Here is an 18,849-nt window from a genome sequence, read left to right on the forward strand (position 1 = left end):
TGTGTGTGTGTGTGTGTGTGTGTGTGCACGCGCGCGTTGGAGATCAAACCAAGGGCATTGTGCATGCTAAGCACACACTCTACAACTGAGCTATTCCTTCAGGTCCACCTTTCCCTTCTGAATTCTGAATTGTCTGGCTTATACTAACTTTGGCCCACTTTAGAAATCTTGCCAAGCCCCTGTAACTGAATGCTAAGAATCTCTGTGGTTTGATCTGCCCTTACTCCAATATCCTTGCCAAGCCAAAGATCAGAGCCCCTCCCAATAGCATTAGAGGTAAAATAATGAGAATTATTTTTCCTTTCAGGTGTGTTGTGACCCTGGGTCATTCTGGGCTGAATGTGGAAGGACAAAAGGACAAGGAAAACCATCAGACTAGTGAGTATCTGGTTAAATTGACAAAATGAATAGACATTGGTGACACTATATTATGCCACCCAAATGGGCCATCATGAATAACCCAATCCATACACTTAGCTCTGGAACTCAGTTGATTAAGAAAGGAATTTGTGTGCCAAAGTCTAAGTCCTTCCCTGCTGTGATATCATTAGAAGTCAAAGAGGGACGTGGGGCTGGGGATATAGGTCAGTTGGTAGAGTTCTTGCCTTTCATTCACAAGGTCCTGGGTTCAATTCCCAGCAGCGTGTGTGCACATACACACACACACACATACACACACACACACACAAAGGGATGTGGAAGCTGGAGGTGTGGCTCAGTGGCAGAGTGCTTACTTTGCTGCTTTGCTTGATTGCTTGCTTTGTTGCTTTGCTTGATTGAATGAGGCTCTGGATTCTATCCTTGGCCACCATGGCAGGAAGGAGAACAGAAGAGGAAAGGAGGAGAGCTAGCTACAAGAATTTCTTGTCCTTCTTACTCTCACCCCACTCCAACATCACCATACTAGGGCAAGTGGTAAGAACAGAGTACAGGGGTTGGGGTATGGCTCAGTTGTGGAGCAAAATGGAACCTTGGTTACATTCCCAGATCCAAAGCAAATCAAACAGTAAAAGTGAAAGAGGAAGGCACAAGGTGATCTCTTTACACCTCTGAATTTCTTTACACTTCACTGTTTGGTCCCGAAATCTGGTCTTTAAAATGTCTGATTTCTTTTTCTGCAGACCACCTTTTCTCCTCAACTAAACAGCATTCTCTGTTTTATCTCTCTCCCAGTTCCCACATAAGAGGTACTTAGAGCATTTGGTAGAATGAAATGATTGCATGAATTATCTCAGGAGGGCCAGTCTTGAGGAGAGAATCATGGTGGGGCTCCACCTGTTTCCATGACAAAGTGCTGCAAGTGACTCAGCCTAACTTGCAGTTGTGTTGCTCCCAGTGAGAAAGAGACTATTTACAGGGGCCCTGCTCACTTCACACTTGACTCAGCCAAAGCGTGCACATATTGTCTGCTCCTGTTTTGGACTTTTGGAAAGAAAGGAAGGTTTGCAAAGTGCACAAATCTGTGGGTTTTGGAACATCGCAGAGACACTTTCTAGGGGCTACTATTAGAGAATTGTCCTTTGGATTCACCTTCTGCTTAAGAACTCCAGTGAATGTTCTGGAAGATGTTTGCTCAAAGTGTTACCCTCATCCTCAAACATCACTGAGTGCTAAATTGTGCTATATTATGCCGCATATTGGGAACACACGTTCCCACTCTTAAAGGCTTACAATGACACTGAGGAATCAGGACCAACATTCAAAGTTAACTCTCAGTGTATCAAATGGTGAGACAAATGAAAAGTTCCAAGGAGGAAGGGGTTGCTTAGGACTGGGCTCATCTAAGAAAGCTTACTAGAATCTGAAATAGATCTTGGAGAAAGGGTAAAAAAAATTTTTTTTTGGCAGGGTACTGAGGATTAATTGAACCCTGGGATATTTTACCAATGAGCCACATCCCCAGCCCTTTTTTTGTTGTATTTATTTATTTATTTTTTCTTTTCTTTTTTTTTTTTTTTAAAGAGAGAGAGACAGAGAGAATTTTAATATTTATTTTTTAGTTTTCGGCGGACACAACATCTTTGTTTGTATGTGGTGCTGAGGATCGAACCCAGGCCGCACACATGCCAGGCAAGCGCGCTACCGCTTGAGCCACATCCCCAGCCCCTGTTGTATTTATTTATTTATTTATATTTTAGTTACCCACTGAGTCACATTCCCAGCCCTTTGTGTTTTTCATTTTGAGACAAGGTCTATGCTAAGTTGCTAAGGCTGACTTTTTTTTTTTTTTTTTAAGAGAGAGTGAGAGAGGGGAGACACAGAGAGAGAATTTTTAATATTTATTTATTTATTTATTTATTTTTAGTTTTTTGGCGGACACAACATCTTTGTTTGTATGTGGTGCTGAGGATCGAACCCGGGCCGCACGCATGCCAGGCGAGCGCGCTACCGCTTGAGCCACATCCCCAGCCCGCTAAGGCTGACTTTGAACTTGTGATCCTCCTGCTTTATCCTCTAGAGTTGCTGGGATTATAGGGGTGCTCCACTATGACAGGCTTTTTTTTTTAAGCCTTTTGAGATAGGGTTTCACCCAGTTGCTGAGGGCCTTGCCTTGAACTTGAGATCCTCCTGTCTTAGCCTCCTAAGTGGCTGATATTACAGGCATGAGCCACACTACATCTATCAAGAAATGATAAATCTTTATTAACTAAAAAAGAAAATATGAGGATGTAGCTCAGTGGTGATATAGCACTTGCCTAGCATTGGTGAGGCTGTAGGTTTAATCCCCAATGTCATAAAACAAAACAAAACAAAAAATTATGTTGGAGGGCAGGTTTCATATGGTCATATAAAGATGGAAACTGTTGCTAGGAACAGTGGCACACATCTATAATCCCAGCTATTCAGAGGCTGAGGCAGGAGGATTGAAAGAAGACTAGTTCCGGCAATTTAGTGAAACACTGTCTCAAAGGGAAAAGAAAAGGGCTGGAGATATAGCTCAATGGTAGAGCACATGCCTAGAATGAATGAGGCCCTGTGTTCAATACCCAGTAGCAGGAAACAAAGAAATGACAACAAGAAAGAAAAGACTCAAGACTATCTGATGATCGGGGCTGGGGATGTGGCTCAAGTGATAGAGCGCTCGCCTGGCATGCTTGAGGCCCGGGTTCCATCCTCAGCACCACATACAAACAAAGATGTTGTGTCCCCCGAAAACTAAAATAAATAAATAATTATCTCTCTCTCTCTCAAAATAAATAAATACAAATTAAAAGGCACTTATTTAAAAAAAAAGACTATCTGATGATAGAATGGTGGCTGGATTAGGGTAAGGGAGCTTGGAGTTAGGGAGGCTAATTAGGAAAAGTTAGATTAGTAACCAGGTGCTGTGGCACTCACCTGTAGTACCAGTGACTCAGGAGGTTGAGGCAGGAGAATCACAAGTTCAAGGCCAGACTCAGCAATTTAGGAAAACCCTGTCTCAAAAAAGAAAAAGGGAGCCAGGAGCCGTGGTGCATATCTGTAAACTCAGTGGTTCAGGTGGCTAAGGCGGGAGGATCTGAGTTCTAAGCCAGCCTCAGCAATTTACCAAGGCCCTAAGCAACTCAGTGAGACCCAGTCTCTAAATAAAATACAAAATAGGAGTGGGGATGTGGATCAGTAATTGAGTGCCCCTGAGTTCAATCCCTGGTACCAAAAAAAAGGGGGGGGGTTGGGAGTTCAGCTTGGTGGTGGAGTGCCCGTGGGTTCATTCCCCTGCACCAAAGGGGAAGGAAAAAGTGTTTCTGTACATTTTATTTATTTATCTATTGGTTCTGGGATTGAAACCAGGGGTGCTCTACCCTTGAGATATGCCCTCAGCCCCTTTTATTTTTATTTTTTTATTTTGAGACAGAGCCTTGCTAAGTTGCTGTGTGCCTCAATAAATTGCTGAGGCTAGGCTGGAACATGTGATCTTCCTGCTTCAGCCTCCAGTGCTGCTGTGATTACAGACATGTGCTGCAGTTCCTGATCCAGGAACACTTTTTTTTTTTTTTAAATGGCCCCTTGGGGCTCTCCTGGACCTGAATCAGGCCCTATGGTAGGGCAGCATCCATTCTCATTGCTGTGTCACACAGGTGACCAGACACTTTGAACATCACCTGCAGAATGGAGATGGTGTCAGGCACCAGGAACTTTAGACCTCCACCTTTCTCCATAGCCTTTTCTCCCAGAGAGGGTGGAAAAAAAAGTCTACTACTGACCTCAGGCAGTTCACTCTGCCCCTTTGTACTTTATCTCATTTAAATCAGATAATAATGCTTTATTTGACCGAAGGCAGAGAATTGGAGTACAGAGAACTGGAATGCAGGGTATCTTAATGATCTTTTTTAGCTTTTTTGCTTCTCCCATCCCCCTGTGGTTTTTGACTTCTTTTGGTGCTGGGGATTGAACTCAGAGCCTGGGGCTTGTTCAGCATGTTGTGCCACTGAGCTACAATCCCAGCCCCCCTACCCCTATTTGGTCTTTAATTCTTCTTTGGAACTTTCCAACATATATTCTTTCCCAACAGTGATTTCATCCCTGAATGGGTAAAACTACTTGTTGGGGTTTCCCTCAGGGCCTCTCAGAGATATGACTGAAGCCGGGAACGGAGGGTCTTCAAAACTGACCTTGAAAAAAGAAGTAGGGCTGTATTAAGTGTATAATTGCGTCCCAACTCATATCATGTCCACTCCTGTTTCCTTAAGTAGGGAGCAGGGTCATTGTAGGCAATGAAAGGCTTTGAAGTAAAAGCTATGGGTATCACCCCAATATGAACGGGCCTCTGCTCCACTTTTCTGCTTGGGAGGAACACCATCAAGGGCTTCGGCGGTGACTCGGTTTCCCTCAGTCACAGAATCCTGATCATAACTCACCCCTCCTTTACCCAACCCATCCTCAGTGCGCGGAGGCACCAGGGATCGGTACTTTGGCTCCACCTCCACCTCCACCGGCTGCCATCAGAGGGGCTCTTCCCCTTCCCTTGGCTCCTCAGGGGCGGAGCCCACCTGTGCTCCGGGGGCGGGGCTTCGGCGGAGGCGGGACAGGTGGGGTGTGAGGTAGTGCCCAGAGCCGGGAGAAACAGCCCGAGCTGGAGGAGGAGAGAGGAAAGGAAGGCGACGGGCGGGCACCTAGGGAAGCCTCCTTCTGGGCAGCTTGTAAGAGCGAGCGAGCGAGGGAACGAGGAGGGAGGGCGGCAGCGAGCTTGCGACAAGGAGAGGCGTGGAGTGGAGAGCTGAGCCTTGAGGACACTCAGTGGAGGAGGAGCCGGGCTTTGCTGTGGAGAGAGACCTTTGAGGCGCCCGCGCAGCCTGAGACCCCTTGCTCACAGAGCATGAACAGGAGCCCCGCTGGAGAGCGGCCGGGGAAGACGGCCTCGGCGCAGCCCTGAGACGCTGGGCTGGGGCTGGGGCTCCGGGCGCCCTGGGCGCTGGGCCCGGCCGGGGGGCGGAGGCTGGGTGGGGAGCAGCCCGCGCTGGCGGCGGCCGCCTCGGCGCAGCGCCATGGGGAGCCCCCGGGCCGCGCTGCTCCTGCTGCTCCTGCGCCCGGTCAAGCTGCTGCGGAGGCGCTTCCGGCTGTTGCTGGTACTCGCGGTGGTGTCCGTGGGGCTCTGGACTCTGTATCTGGAACTGGTGGCGTCGGCCCAGGTCGGCGGGAACCCCCTGAACCGGAGTAAGTAGCGCCGCGGGGCGAGGGACAGCGCCGAGGTGGGAGGAGGCGGCACCAGTGGCTCGCGCGTTGGGGGGAACCGCGTCAACATTGGACTCGATTTCCAACTCGTTTTCGTCTCCAGGTGCCCGGCGCCGCCCCGCGCTACAGGGGGAGAGAGGCGGACGCGGGTGGGGAGCAGCTTCAGGGCCGGACCTCCGAATTCCCGAGCCTGGCTCTGCCTTTCGGGCCATGTGGGGCCGGGACATTCTCGGGGCTTCTCGTTTCTCCCCTCGGAGAGGACACGAGGAGGCTCCAGGTTTGCCCTGCCAAAACGCTGGCTGAGACCTGGGGCACCTCCCACCTCTCCAGGCTTGCAGCTCCGCGGGAAAGAAACGCGCGGTCCACGGGGGCTTGAGGTTCGGTTGTAGTTTGCCCTCGGCGGTCTCCACCGAGGCCATGCGCTCCAGTCGGAGCGACCCAAAGTTTGCCCACCCTCTTGTCTTTGGCTCGCTGCGTTTCCCCTCCTGCTGTGTCTTCTTGGGTTCTTTTTGAATAATTCCTCGGAGAGCCACCCCATCTTCCCCCATCTTCCGCCATCCCATGCTTCACCCGGCTCCCAGCCTGTACTCTCAAGTTTCCCACCACCTCGCTGCGCAGTCCCTACTTCTCGTTCAGGTCACCTCCTGCTAGTTTTCTGAAGCCCTCCTTGCAAATCCTACAGAATCTGCAAACTTCAGAAGGGGATGGACAGCACAGTGGACCCGGTAGTGGGTAGATTATTATGTCTATCTTTATCTTTAACTTTGCCTCAATTTCCTCCTAAAAAAAAAAATGGGAGGAAACAGTCTCTTTCCCTACTTCAAAAGGTGTGACTCTCCCCGAAGTGCCTTTCAATGGACTTTTGATGGACTTAAGAAAGTAAAAGATCAATGTAATAGCCACAAGGAGTGGAGAAATTCCCAGAATGGTGAGGTGCCCTTCACCTGCCTGCCGGGCCCTGGTTCAAAGTTCTAGCTCATTGAATCCCATGGCTTCACTTCCCCTTTCCTTAAACCTTGGAGAAAATGCTCTGACCTGTATTTGTGTTAACTCCTCTCCCCAGAGTTGGGTGTGGTGCTTTGCCTCCTCCTGTGGCCAAAAAGAGGGAATTACTAAGAACAGTAACTGAGTGGGTTCAGGTTAGAAATATATATTTAAGGCCTAACCTCTTACTCTGTGCCAGTGGAGATAATTCTAGTTGTGTTAAGACTGACTTTGTCACCAAGCAAAGTAACTTGGGCAATCAAGGGAGAAAGTGACAGTTTTTCAGGTCAAAGAAATTTAGTCTAAATGATCTCCAAGGTCCCTTTTAGTTGGATCCTGATATTGTATAACCTTTGCCACTTGAGCACTTCCAGGCCCAGAGATCTCAAAACATATGGAGGAAAGCTGTGTTCAGCCACAGTCCCACAGCTCTACCTAGGAGAATTCTGATAAGCCCAGACTGCCTTCTCATAGCTAGTTCTTCCCTCCCTTGAACCTCTCTACCTACACAAGGCTACTCAGTCCCAAGTAGCTGAGCTCTGTTCGAGTGTACACAGGTGGGAGGCCTGGGAGGGATCTCCCTTCTCTCCTCAGAATACACCTTCCCTGTGTGGCCTTCATTTTGTTCATGTGACAGTCATTAGGATCTTCTGCACAAATTAAAGACAGAGAGGAAGGCAGTTTTTGTGTGTGTGTGTGACTCCAAAGTCAGTGACCTCCTTTCTCCCCATCCCTACTTTTCTTTTACTTCAGGTGTGCTTACTCCTCCAAGACCAAAAACCTGTTTGCCATGATAATAATCTCACACTCTGGCTTCCAGTTTTTATCTCCTGTTGATTTTCTCATCCTAAGCAGTCAGTTCTTGGGTCTGTTGGGTTCTACTAGTGGATGAATCTGACTTGGTTTTCTTATTCTTTTTTTTCTTCTTCCAAACCTTTTTCAGAAAAATGCTCCCAACTTCCTATTCCAGAACTGGCTTTCTGTTTTCCTGTAATTTTTATCAAGAGGTTGAGCCTAGGTGCTGATGGATCTCTTCTTTCCTCTTCTCAGTCTCCTAGAACCCTGGAATCCATCTGCTATGCAAAGTGTTCAACTCTTTCCTTGACTTCCTTATGGGATGAGATTTAGACAGTGGTTGTGGTTTCTGGCACCTTGCCCCCCCCATCTCTTTTTTGTTGTTTAAAAACCCCAGACATTTTGCATCAAAGTTCCTTCCTGTCCTATAGCTCTTATTATCAGCTCACAGCTATTTCTTTGAAGGGAGAGTTGGGGAGAAGAAATTGGGAAAGAAGAGATAGGAAAGAGGTTGCTAACATTCCCTCCTCCACACCCCACATCAATGGCAACAAAAATAGTAAAACTGCCCCTTCCAGTACTGTACTCCAGGCCCTTGACCATGACAACCAGAGCCCCATCTTGGCCCTGCTTCCCAATAAGCCACTCTGCCTCCTCTTTCTAGCAATCTCTGCCAACTCACTCTACCACCAGCTTGCCTGTCATCTGTAAGGCCAGCCTCCATTGCCCAGAACCTGTCATTTGCCTGTCCCTGTGTGAGGGGCGTATTGGTCTAGCGCTGGAAGAAGTGTACAGAGAGATGGCAGTCACAAACTCCAGGGTGGTAAAGTAATGACAGGGGAGCATGCTTCCTTCCTGCTTCATCTTCATGAAATAACCCAGTAGTTTTAAGATATGTATGGTGTGCAATTTGGGTTCCATATGTAGAAAAAGATAACAGCCACAGTTGGGCTAGCATTCAGAGAAAAACAACCAAAATCATTAAAAAATAGAAAATGGATCCCTTGGACAAAAGAATTAGGGATGTTCACTCACTTACTTATACATATTTATTTAATGCATACCTATTGTGTTAAGTCATTTAGATGTGATGACCATGATATAGTTTCTGCTCTCTATTACTTTCTATCTAGGATGAGAGCAATGTGTTTATATAAAAAGAATCAGATTATGAAATAGTCATCAAGTTTTCCAAATATAGAACCTAGATGTTTTTTGTGATGCTTCTGGAAATGGAGCATAGCTTTCAATCCATTTCATGAAAGTGGGGACATTTGTAGAGATCCTGAGGAGCTGATAGATTCTTTTTTAAATATTTATTTTTTAATTTTAGATGGACACAATATCTTTATTTTTTATTTTTATGTGGTGCCGAGGATCAAACCCGTGCCTCATGCATGCTAGGCGAGCACTCTACCACTGAGCCACAACCCCTGTCTGAGCTGATATTATTTTGATGGATTCCAGAAAGAGAAAAAAACAGGGAGAAAAAAACAGCATAAACAAAGACTAAGCATCAGGGAAAATTTAGTGTTTGGGAATATGGAGCAACTAGGTTGGGTAGGACAAAAAAGTAGAAAGAAGAGTAAAGAATGGTGCTAATTGTGAAAAATTTTGAATAACAATCTTTTAATTTTTTTTTCCTTTTGGTGCCAGGGGCACCTAACTGCTGAGCCACATCCCCAGTCCTTTTTATATTTTATTTTGAGACAGGGTCTTGCAGGCTTCACTAAGTTGCAGAGGCTGGCTTTGAACTTGTGATCCTCCTGCCTCAGCCTCCTGAGTCAGTGAGAATACAGTTGTATGCCATCATGCCCAGCTCAGTATTTTAATACCTGATATAGCTATACTGGTGTATACTGGCTGAAAAGCAGCTCTGGGAACAAACTGTTATTGGAAGTTAAAGATTATATATCTAGGCAGGTTTTAACAAGTTATACCCATTTGTTCAGATTGGATTAGCTAGGGTTTTGCTTGAAGGTAAAGATCTGGACTAAAATGTTCTTTGCTCTATAATTGACCCACTGCTGGGATCAACTTGGAGCTACATCCAAGAAATAACAATTTGGGCAGAAAGCCAGGGCAAAGGGATATTGTGCACTGGCCTCCTTCTAGATCTCCCAAAGGTGGGTTTGGCATGTCCCTGCTTATGTGCCAGATTTACCTGGATCCCAAATTGCTCTCAAGCTCAGGAACTAATTGGCTTTTGCTGCCTTCTATCTATACATCATCTCTCTGGTTGGCCCTTATGATTTGTGATTGACTTGAGTGGGCTAAGGGGGGCACACCCACAGATGTCAGGCAGGCACTTCAGCTCCTGGGTCACCACAGCCACTCTGCTTTGGAAAGGATACAAACCCTCCAGTAACAGAGGTAACCCCGGGCAGAGCAGTAATCTGAGACACAGGGAGGGAGGGAGAAGCAAATGAGACAGATGTGTGGGCCTAGGAGGGATAATGTGGCTTAGAGTTGAAACTTCGAGCAGAGGCAGGGCACAACTGCCTTGTGTGCTTCTTGTGGGCTGGGACCACGTCTCATGCAGCCTGGCTGGGCTGCTTCTTTTTCCCATGGAACCTCTGAGTCTTTTTCCTGTGTCCTACTTACCTTTCTTTACATTGATATTTGTTTGACCTGCCTGCTGTGTGCATCTTCAAATTATTTAATTCTGGGCACATACTAAGTACTCACATAGGTACTTCCTGGTTATGAACAGTCAGCTCTGAATTTCCAAGCACCTGATATTTTCCACTAGCAGATATCTGTTTATCTGTGCCTATTCCAGGATTAGAACCTAGAAATTCTTGTTCCTTGTACTATGTACTTAAAATCCATAATAGCATTTGCATACAAATCAAAGGTAAGAATTAGACCATCAATGTTTTTTCATTTATAAAGCATGCTTTCTTTGGACCTCGTATTGCCTGTAGCAGGAATGTGTGTGACAATAGCAGATCATATCCACATTTGGTATCTGTCCTTTCCCTAGAACAGCCTCTGTTCTGATGTGGCCAGCAGCATCTCAGCAACACATCCACTGTCTTTATCCTCCCCACCACCCAAGGACTCTCATCTGAGTTAAGGTCCCATTCTCCTACTTGGAGGCACTGGGGCTGCTTGCCGCTCGCTGTCCTAGGAGTTATTTGGACACCTGGCATGGTTATCATTGCTTTGTAGCATGAGGTCTTCTGAAATAGACACTTCTCTGCCGGTTTTAGGAGAGCCTGGTAGGTAAGTATGCTGCAGTAATTTTCCAGGCCACAGAGCCTGGTCTTGCCCTTTAGTGCTGAGCTTTATGAAGCAGAGCAGAGCAGCCGCCATAGCAAGTTTGCTTTGGAAGGGGACCTAGAGGCTGTTCTTGGAGTCAGCTGCTCACTGTCTAGTTCTTTAAGAGATTCGTCACTCTTAGAAACTTCCCTTTTTAAATTTTCCACAAGCACTTTTCCTTGTGTCTAAAGATGATGAGGTCCAAACTAGGCCAATGATACATTTCAACATTCAGGTAATCCCCCTTTGACCTTGTGAGCCACATAATTAATAGATTTATAGATTAGCTAACATAAAATACTACTACTAGAAGAAGTAGTATTTATTTATAGATTAGCTGATATAAAATACTACTACTACTGGAAGAAGAAAAATTTGGATGACTTGGGCTGAATGAATATGTTATACATTCTGAGCAAAGATGACAGTTTGAACCTAGGGGGGCTTTATTACTGAGCTACAGTCCTTTTTTAAAATTTTTAAAATTTTGAGACAGAGTCTTGCTAAGTTGCTGAGGTTGACCTCAAATTCATGATCCTCTTGCCCGAGTCTCTTAAATTGCTGGCATTATAGGTGTGCACTGCCTTGCCTGGTGACAGTAGATCTTTAAATTTTTACACTTTTATGTTCTGCTTTGAATACTAAAGTAGCCAATAGATAAACAAAAATGAAAATTTTAATTATCTCTTTGTGTGTGTGTGTGTGTGTGTGTGTGTGTGTGTGTGGTCTTGAAGTTCAGACCCAGGGACTCACATAGGTTGGGCAAGCATTCTAAACTATTCTACCACTGAGCTATATTTCTAGCACTCCCCCCACACTTTTTTTTGGCACTAGGAATTGAACATAGGGGCACTTTACCACTGAGTCACATTCCCAGCCCTTTTTTATATTTTATTTAGAGTCAGGTTCTTGCTGAGTTGCTTAGGGCCTCACTAAGTTGCTGAGGCTGGCTTTGAACTCGCAACTTTCCTATATCAGCCTCCCAGGCCACAGGGATTACAGATGTGTGCCATTGTACTTGGCTGGATTTTGGAATTCTTAGACAAGAATTCTAGAATTAAAATCCCCAAAAGCTGGAAAATTATTTTCATGGTCTTTTCTCCCCGCCATCTTTATTTAGGCTAATTGAAAAGTTCAGCCAGGCCTGTTGGCACATCCCTGTAATCCCAGCTACTTGGTTGGCTGAGGCAGGAGGATCACATTTTCAAGGCCAGCCTCAGCAATTTAGCAAGACACTGTCTTGCTAAATGGTTGGGATATAGCTCAGAAGTAGAATGATCCTGGGTTTGATATTTACCACCACAAAAAAAGGGAAAAAAATTGGATTATATCAACTTTGGCATCAAAAGACTATGGAGAGGTTGAAATTTGATGAGAGATGTTGGGGCCTGAGCCACTGTTGTTGAAAAAAATGACATAAACACAAAGCAAATTCAATAAAGTTTGAGGCACCCCTGACAGGTAAAACAATGAAGATGTTGGCCAGGAAATCTGGAGACCTAAAAAGTTCGTCATGTGGATACCTACCACCCCACCCAAAGGTGTAGGAGGAAGACCCTCAGACCACCAGGGAGACTATGAACATGAAGATCTGTGGCTGTTGCCTGGCCTGAGGCTTATGGACACAGGCACAAACATTAGAGATTCTGCCCCTTTATAAACAGCTGAGAAAAACAGGCCCAGAGACGAGACTGCATATGCTTCTTCTACCAATTTTTTTTTTTAAGTTGTAGATGGACACAGTATCTTTATTTTTATTTGTTTTTATATGGTGTTGAGGATCGAACCCAGGGCCTCACTCGTGCGAGGCGAGCACTCTGCCACTGAGGTACAATCCCAGCCCCTGATTTCTTCTTCTTTTTTTTTTTTTTTAAAGAGAGAGTGAGAGAAGGGGGGGGGAGAGAGAGAGAGAGAGAGAGAGAGAGAGAGAGAGAGAGAGAGAGAATTTTTAATATTTACTTTTTAGTTCTCGGCGGACACAACATCTTTGTTGGTATGTGGTGCTGAGGATCGAACCTGGGTCGCACGCATGCCAGGCGAGCGGGCTACCGCTTGAGCCACATCCCCAGCCCCCTGATTTCTTCTTTTAAACTGTGTTTTTGCTTTGCCTGGCAGAGGCTATGCTTATGTCCCACTTTATAGTGGATAAAATTGTGCTTTGTGGCATTAGGGCCTGGGAAGAGGGCCTAAGAGGGATGGGAAAAGAAAAAGAAAGGTGGTGTGGGAATAGAGCAATGACATTCCAAGGGACTTTATATATAAGTGCCCTGGAAACTGAGTGATATATATTTTTCAATTTTTATTTTGCAAATCTTGAATGGTGGCAGAGGTGATTCATTTTAAAACTTAAAGCAAATTATTTATGGAATACCACTTTTTTGGCGGGTACTGAGTGGAAAAATTGTGGAATTTGAAGTTAGGGTAGGGTTCAAATCTGAGATCTATTATTCACCAGTTGTGGGACCTCATATCCAGTACTTATTCTATCCCAAACTTCAGATGCTTCATTTTGGTCATGGGGTTTGAATGCCCTCCCTGTTAGAGCTTTGCTTGTAACAGAAGTTTACAATAGGTGCTGGGTTAGATTTAAAAGAAGTTAGAAACTCAGTGAGTGCTATTTCCCATCACTTTCCCTTCAGAGTTTGCAGTCTGGTAGAAACTGGAGAATGGCTGGGCAGGCAGGTATGATTAGATCCATGCCCCAGTTGGCTCTTTTGCCAATACTTCAACTTCTCTGTCTAGTCCTACCACAGTCACTAGGCCATCATGTCCAGCACCTGCCACCAAATACACATCCTCTAACCATTCTTTTTTACTGCTTTCATCTTTAATCCTCATTTTGAGCAAAAACTTGCAATGGGGATTTGGGGGTAGGCTAGGAGGCAAAGGTTTGTTAGTTCATTTTTTGGGGGGGCGGGTACTGGGGATTGAACTCAGGGGGATTCGACCACTGAGCTACATCCCCAGCCCTTTTTTGTATTTTATTTAGAGACAGGGTCTCACTAAGTGTTTAGTGCCTCACTTTTGCTGAGGCTGGCTTTGAACTCGTGATCATCCTGCTTTAGCCTGTCAAACTGCTGAGATTACAGGCATGTGCCCCTCACTTGGCCTGGTAGGAGGAAAAAGTTTTTGATGAGAAAGAGATATTTTGGAGGATGTACCAGGGCACAATTGGGACACAGTAATTTGCCACTTTGCTGCATGTCCCCTGAAGTATGAGGACTTCAGGAACTCTGTTATGGTTTGGATTTGAAATTTCCCCCAAAGGCTCTTATGTTGAAGATTTGATCCCCAAGGCAGCTGTGTTCAGAGATGGGGCCTTTGGAAGATGAATGGATCATGAGGGCTTTAGCCTTATCAATAGAGTAAACTGTTTATGGACTTATAGCTTAATGGATTTAGGGAGAGGAGTTTGTCATAAAGCAAGCTCTTTTTGCTTCCTAGCCACCATGAGGTAAATAACCTTGCTTTACCAGTCTGATATTCTGCCTTGCACAGAAACAATTTAGTCGAGAGACCATGGACTGAAACTTCTGAAACTGTGAGCCAAAATAAATGTTTTGTCCCCCCTCCCTTTTCTTTTTTATTTTGAGACAAGGTCTTGCTAAGTTGCTGAGGCTAGCTTTGAACTTGCAATCCTCAGCCTCCCATGCGCCACTGGGCCTGGCAGGTTTCCTCTTTTAAGTCGATATTTTCAGGTATTCTGTCATAGCAATGGACAAAAAAGCTGACTAACACAGACTGAAGAAATGCTAGGCAGTTTTCTTAGTTTAAAATCCTAGCTCTGTAACTGAGTTACCATGAGCAATAGATTTAGGTAAAATAAATTTGCACTAAATGGTTAAAACATAATATTAATGTAGTATATTGTATTTTAAAGGAACATAATAAGCTTGAAATAACCAAATAAAACTTTTGTATTATTTGGTTAATAAAAAAAAAACATGGAGTTTTTTTTTTTGTTTGTTTGTTTGTTTTTGTTTTGAGACTGAATTCTACTAAATTGCCCAGGCTGGCCTTGAACTTGAACTTGCAATCCTCCTTTGCCTCTGCCCCCCAAGTAGCTGGGATTATAGGCTTACATCACTGCACTTGGCTTGTGAAAGCTTTAGTTTCATAATCTTTGGAAAGGGATGCCTCTTTCAAGAGTAGGTTTGGCACTTTCCTGTGCCACTCAGGGGCCAAGGGGACAGTCTATCTTTGGCGTTCTGGCACTGGTCTTTCAAGACTCAGTTGCCTGAACCAGGAGGTGGCAGTTATCCCAGGGCCTCTGGCCACTTTGGCCTCCAAGGTCATCTTTGACAACATGGTCTCCACACAGCAGTTGCCTAGAGGATTAAAGATCTCCCTGCTGAGATCTTCTTACAAATCCTCTGATCCACTCCTTTCCAGCCTGCCTGCCAACCCAGTGTTCAAATGGATGTGTGCAGCATTGCTCATGCACACCCGCCCTAACTAGTCAGCTGTTCTCACTGGCGGACCACCAGTATGAGGACAGTGAGGATTTCCTCCGGAACCAGAGACAAAGTGCCAAGACTCATTCTCAGTCCTTGGTTCTCCTTTTTTTTTTTTCATTTCTGCTAAAGGCCTGGGCAAAGGGGGATGGAGATGGAGGTATATCCCAAATGAATGACTTTTAGTAGCAGCAGAAGATGGGGGAGAAATAAGAGGAAGAGAAATTGAGGGAGAGACTTCTATCCCATTTATTTCATTCTAGTGACTTATATTTTGGGAGGGTCTGTAAGTCTTATTTGGTTCTATTTCAAACTTGTTACATCTCTTAAAATACTGTATTAATCTTAAGGTTTTAAAGTTTTAAAAAATTAATTTGATCTAATCTGTTTTCTAAATTATTGTTTTCTCTAAGGGACTGCCAGAGCATTAGCATGTGCTTGCTGATGTGATCAGTATCTTCTGCTGAAGACAGGATTGTCACATCTTCATGTTTTGGCCCTTGGTGATTTCTTTTACTTTATGAAGAGTTTAAGTCAATAAAAATAAGTTAGCTATACTTCATACAGTGATTTTACTGTATTCAAAAAGGAAGTCCTTTGGCTTCAATTAAGATCTCCTCCTTCTCCAGCAGTCTGTGATTATCGGAGTATGTGTGTCTAAGCAAAGGTGAATATTCCCCTATGAAGCATTTGTTTAGATAAAAGTTATGGGAACCCAAGTTCTGTAGTGCAGAGGCTCACATGGAATGAAGGAGATGAGGCTGAAAAGGTGGTAGCAACCTCATTATGGAGTCTTTTTTTTATCTACTAATTTGTATTTTAATTCTTGAAATATTTATTGACCAACAATGTCTTAGGAATGGTGACTGCAGGTAGGTTAGCTACTGGAAGTTTGTAAGATGACTTGACGTACAGCGGTCACTCACGTGGTTTTTATATCATCAAATGGTGGGTGATGAGCATCCAGCTGAAAAGGGGATAGATGAAAGCTGAAACATGTCAAGGAAGGAAGTGACAAGAGTTTAGAGACAGAGCTAATGTAGAATGGGAGAAAATACTAAAGTTCTGGATTTCACACATGGTTCTCTGCCTGCACTCTGCCATGATAGTTTCAATAAGGTCTGCCTTACCCACCCAACATCTCAAAATGTTCTCATGAGGAAAAAAAAAATATCTATTTCTTCTTGCATAGTCCTCCCCGTGAGACTTGGTTACCATGCTGGTCCTGGAGAAGAATACAAAAGGGACAGGAAGACACAATCATTCAACCAATGTTTTTTGAGCACCCATTAAATGATAGGCAATGTTCTAGGTATTAGGGATGTGGGAAGGAATGGGAAATTTAAAGTCTTTGCCCTCATGGAGCCTACATTTGTAGGGAAGAAAAGACAAATAATAATGACATCAAGAAATAGTTAAGAATTTCAGATGGGGATTTTTTCCTGGGGGAGAAAAACATGATAGTTGTGAAGAGGGACCGGATGGAGGTGTGAGAAAAGACTAGCTTGGAGGGTGAGGGGGCTTTCCAAGAAGTGACATTCCTAAAGCAGATATTTTAGGGGTAGAGGACACAATGAAGCACCTGTGGGCATCCAGGATTAGCAAATGGGAGCTGGGTAGAGAGGAAGCAAATGTAGAGCAGGGTCATTGCTGGTTTTCAGGTTAAGCACTCCTCCTGCCCTTCTTGTTGTCCTGAGAACAATGTCCTCTCCCTAGTGGCAGGAGTTACTCTCAGACTTTGAGCTCTCCATGTGGAGTGCTTGAAAAAGGTGTTGGCTAAAGGCTCTGTCTAGACCTTGGGAGAAACTGATAGAGGTTGTTCTTCCCTCATTACAAACCTGGATCCCAAAAGTAGTATGGGGAGGGGGCTGGGTGTCCTATTGAAAGTCCAGCTGGGATTAACTTCTGCTCTCCCTTCCCAGATAGGATTTTTTTTTGGGGGGGGGGTACCTCCATTAGTGCACTTATCAAAGTCTGCCTTGCATCAGAGTTATTTATGTCTGAATTTGTCTTTCCCCATGAGATTGTGAATTTTTGGAGTGCTAGACCTGGGCATCATCCCCATGCCCACATCTGCAGAGATTTTTTTTTTAACCTTTTGTTGATCCCATTAAACTGTAAGAATCTGATGAAGAGGGCTGGGGCTAAAGCTCAGTGGTGGAGCACTTGCCTCACATGTGTGAGGCACTGGGTTTAATCCTCAGCACCACATAAAAATAAAGATATTGTGTCCATCTACAACTAAAATAATATTAAAAAAAAGAATCTGAGGAAAAAACAGTTGACCCTCTCCCCAGAAGTTTGCCCATTGCACCTCCAGATATTTTGCCTAGAATTTTGGGGAGAGGTACACAGGTACACAGGTACCCTGACCCTGTCCATGAAACCATAGTTAGTAACTCTACCTGAGTGCTTTATCCAAGCATGTAATGTGGTAAGTACTGAGAGTCTGATTGACTTGGGAACATTCTCTCAATGTTCAATGTCTCCTTTAGTTGCAGTGGACAGATGTTAGGTGGGAGAAAAAGCCAGAAAACAGCTCTACTGCTAGGAGATGCAGAAGAGCATATAAGGCAACCAGAGAACGGCGGCAACACCATCACTTCTTGTTGCAGAACCAGAGTTGGGCCTTGGATTGGTTTTCTCTCGCCTTTTTGCCTTTGCTCGTCCAGGATCATGACAGCCCTTCTGCTTGCCTTTCAAAACTCTGCCTGCTCTGTTAGCCCATCACTTCCCTGGACCCTTCCTCAAATATCTGAGAATGAGCTGAGATAGCCCTTTTTGGAATTTCTTTTCACTAAAGTTGTCTGAAATTTATAGTTGAGTATTCAGTTTTCTTCACTTCTACTTCATTTGGGTTGGTGTTGTATATTCCAGCTAGATTGACAGAGAAGCCAAAGATGGCTCAAGAGTCCCTGGTTAGGGAAATTTGCTTCTCCTTCCCTACAGGTTTTGATGGAATGCCAGCAAGAAGCAGGCAGATAACTTAGCACTGAGTCTGCACACCTTCCTTCATCATGGCTAAGTGGTCAAGAAAAAGGCTGTGAAGCCATCCTTCCTGAGTTTGAGCCCCAGCTCCAATTTAGTAAACTGTACCTCATTGAATAGATTACTGAGCCAGTTCCTTTCCTGTAAAATGAAAATTATTTTTCCAATACTTGGGATTGAATTCAGGGGTATTGTACCCCTGATCTACAAGCTACATCTCCCTCTCTTTTTCTTTTGGTACCTGGGATCGAACTCAGGGGCACTCAGCCACTGAGCCACCTCTCCAGCCCTGTTTGTATTTTATTTAGAGACAGGTTCTCAGTGAGTTGCTTAGCGCCTCACTTTTGTTGAGGCTGTCTTTGAACTAATGATTCTCCTGCTTCAGCCTCTCCAGCTGCTGGGATTATAGGTATGTACCACTATGCCTGGCTTTCCCCTACCCTTTTTATTTTTTGTTTTGAGACAAGGTCTTGCTCAGTTGCCCAGGCTTACCTTGAATTTGTAATCCTCCTGCCTAAGCCTCCCAAATTGCTGGGAATACAGACATGCACCACTGCACCTAGCTAATGGGACTCTTAATAGTACCTATTTTGTTTAGTTGACTATTAAAGCCCCCCTCATTCTTTTTTTTAAATTTTTAATTCTAATTTGTTATATATGACAATAGAATGCATTACATTTCATATTACACATATAGAACACAACTTTTCAT

General features: G+C 44.6%; 1 protein-coding gene across 2 annotated transcripts in view; it reads left to right on the forward strand.

Moving 5' to 3' along the window:
- The first annotated feature begins 5,048 nt into the window (after window positions 1-5,048).
- B4GALNT3 (beta-1,4-N-acetyl-galactosaminyltransferase 3) overlaps window positions 5,049-18,849 on the forward strand; it is a 106,175-nt gene continuing 92,374 nt past the window's right edge. The window contains exon 1 of one of the 2 annotated variants that reach the window (XM_081310163.1): window positions 5,049-5,634. In XM_081310163.1, the coding sequence (XP_081166289.1) occupies window positions 5,466-5,634 (169 nt within the window). In that variant the 5' untranslated portion in view covers window positions 5,049-5,465. The remainder of the gene's footprint in view (window positions 5,635-18,849) is intronic. The other variant, XM_081310162.1, reaches the window with a different exon arrangement.

This window comes from Spermophilus citellus (genome assembly GCF_964194105.1).
Source record: "Spermophilus citellus genome assembly, chromosome: 10".
Classification (NCBI taxonomy): Eukaryota; Metazoa; Chordata; class Mammalia; order Rodentia; family Sciuridae; genus Spermophilus; species Spermophilus citellus.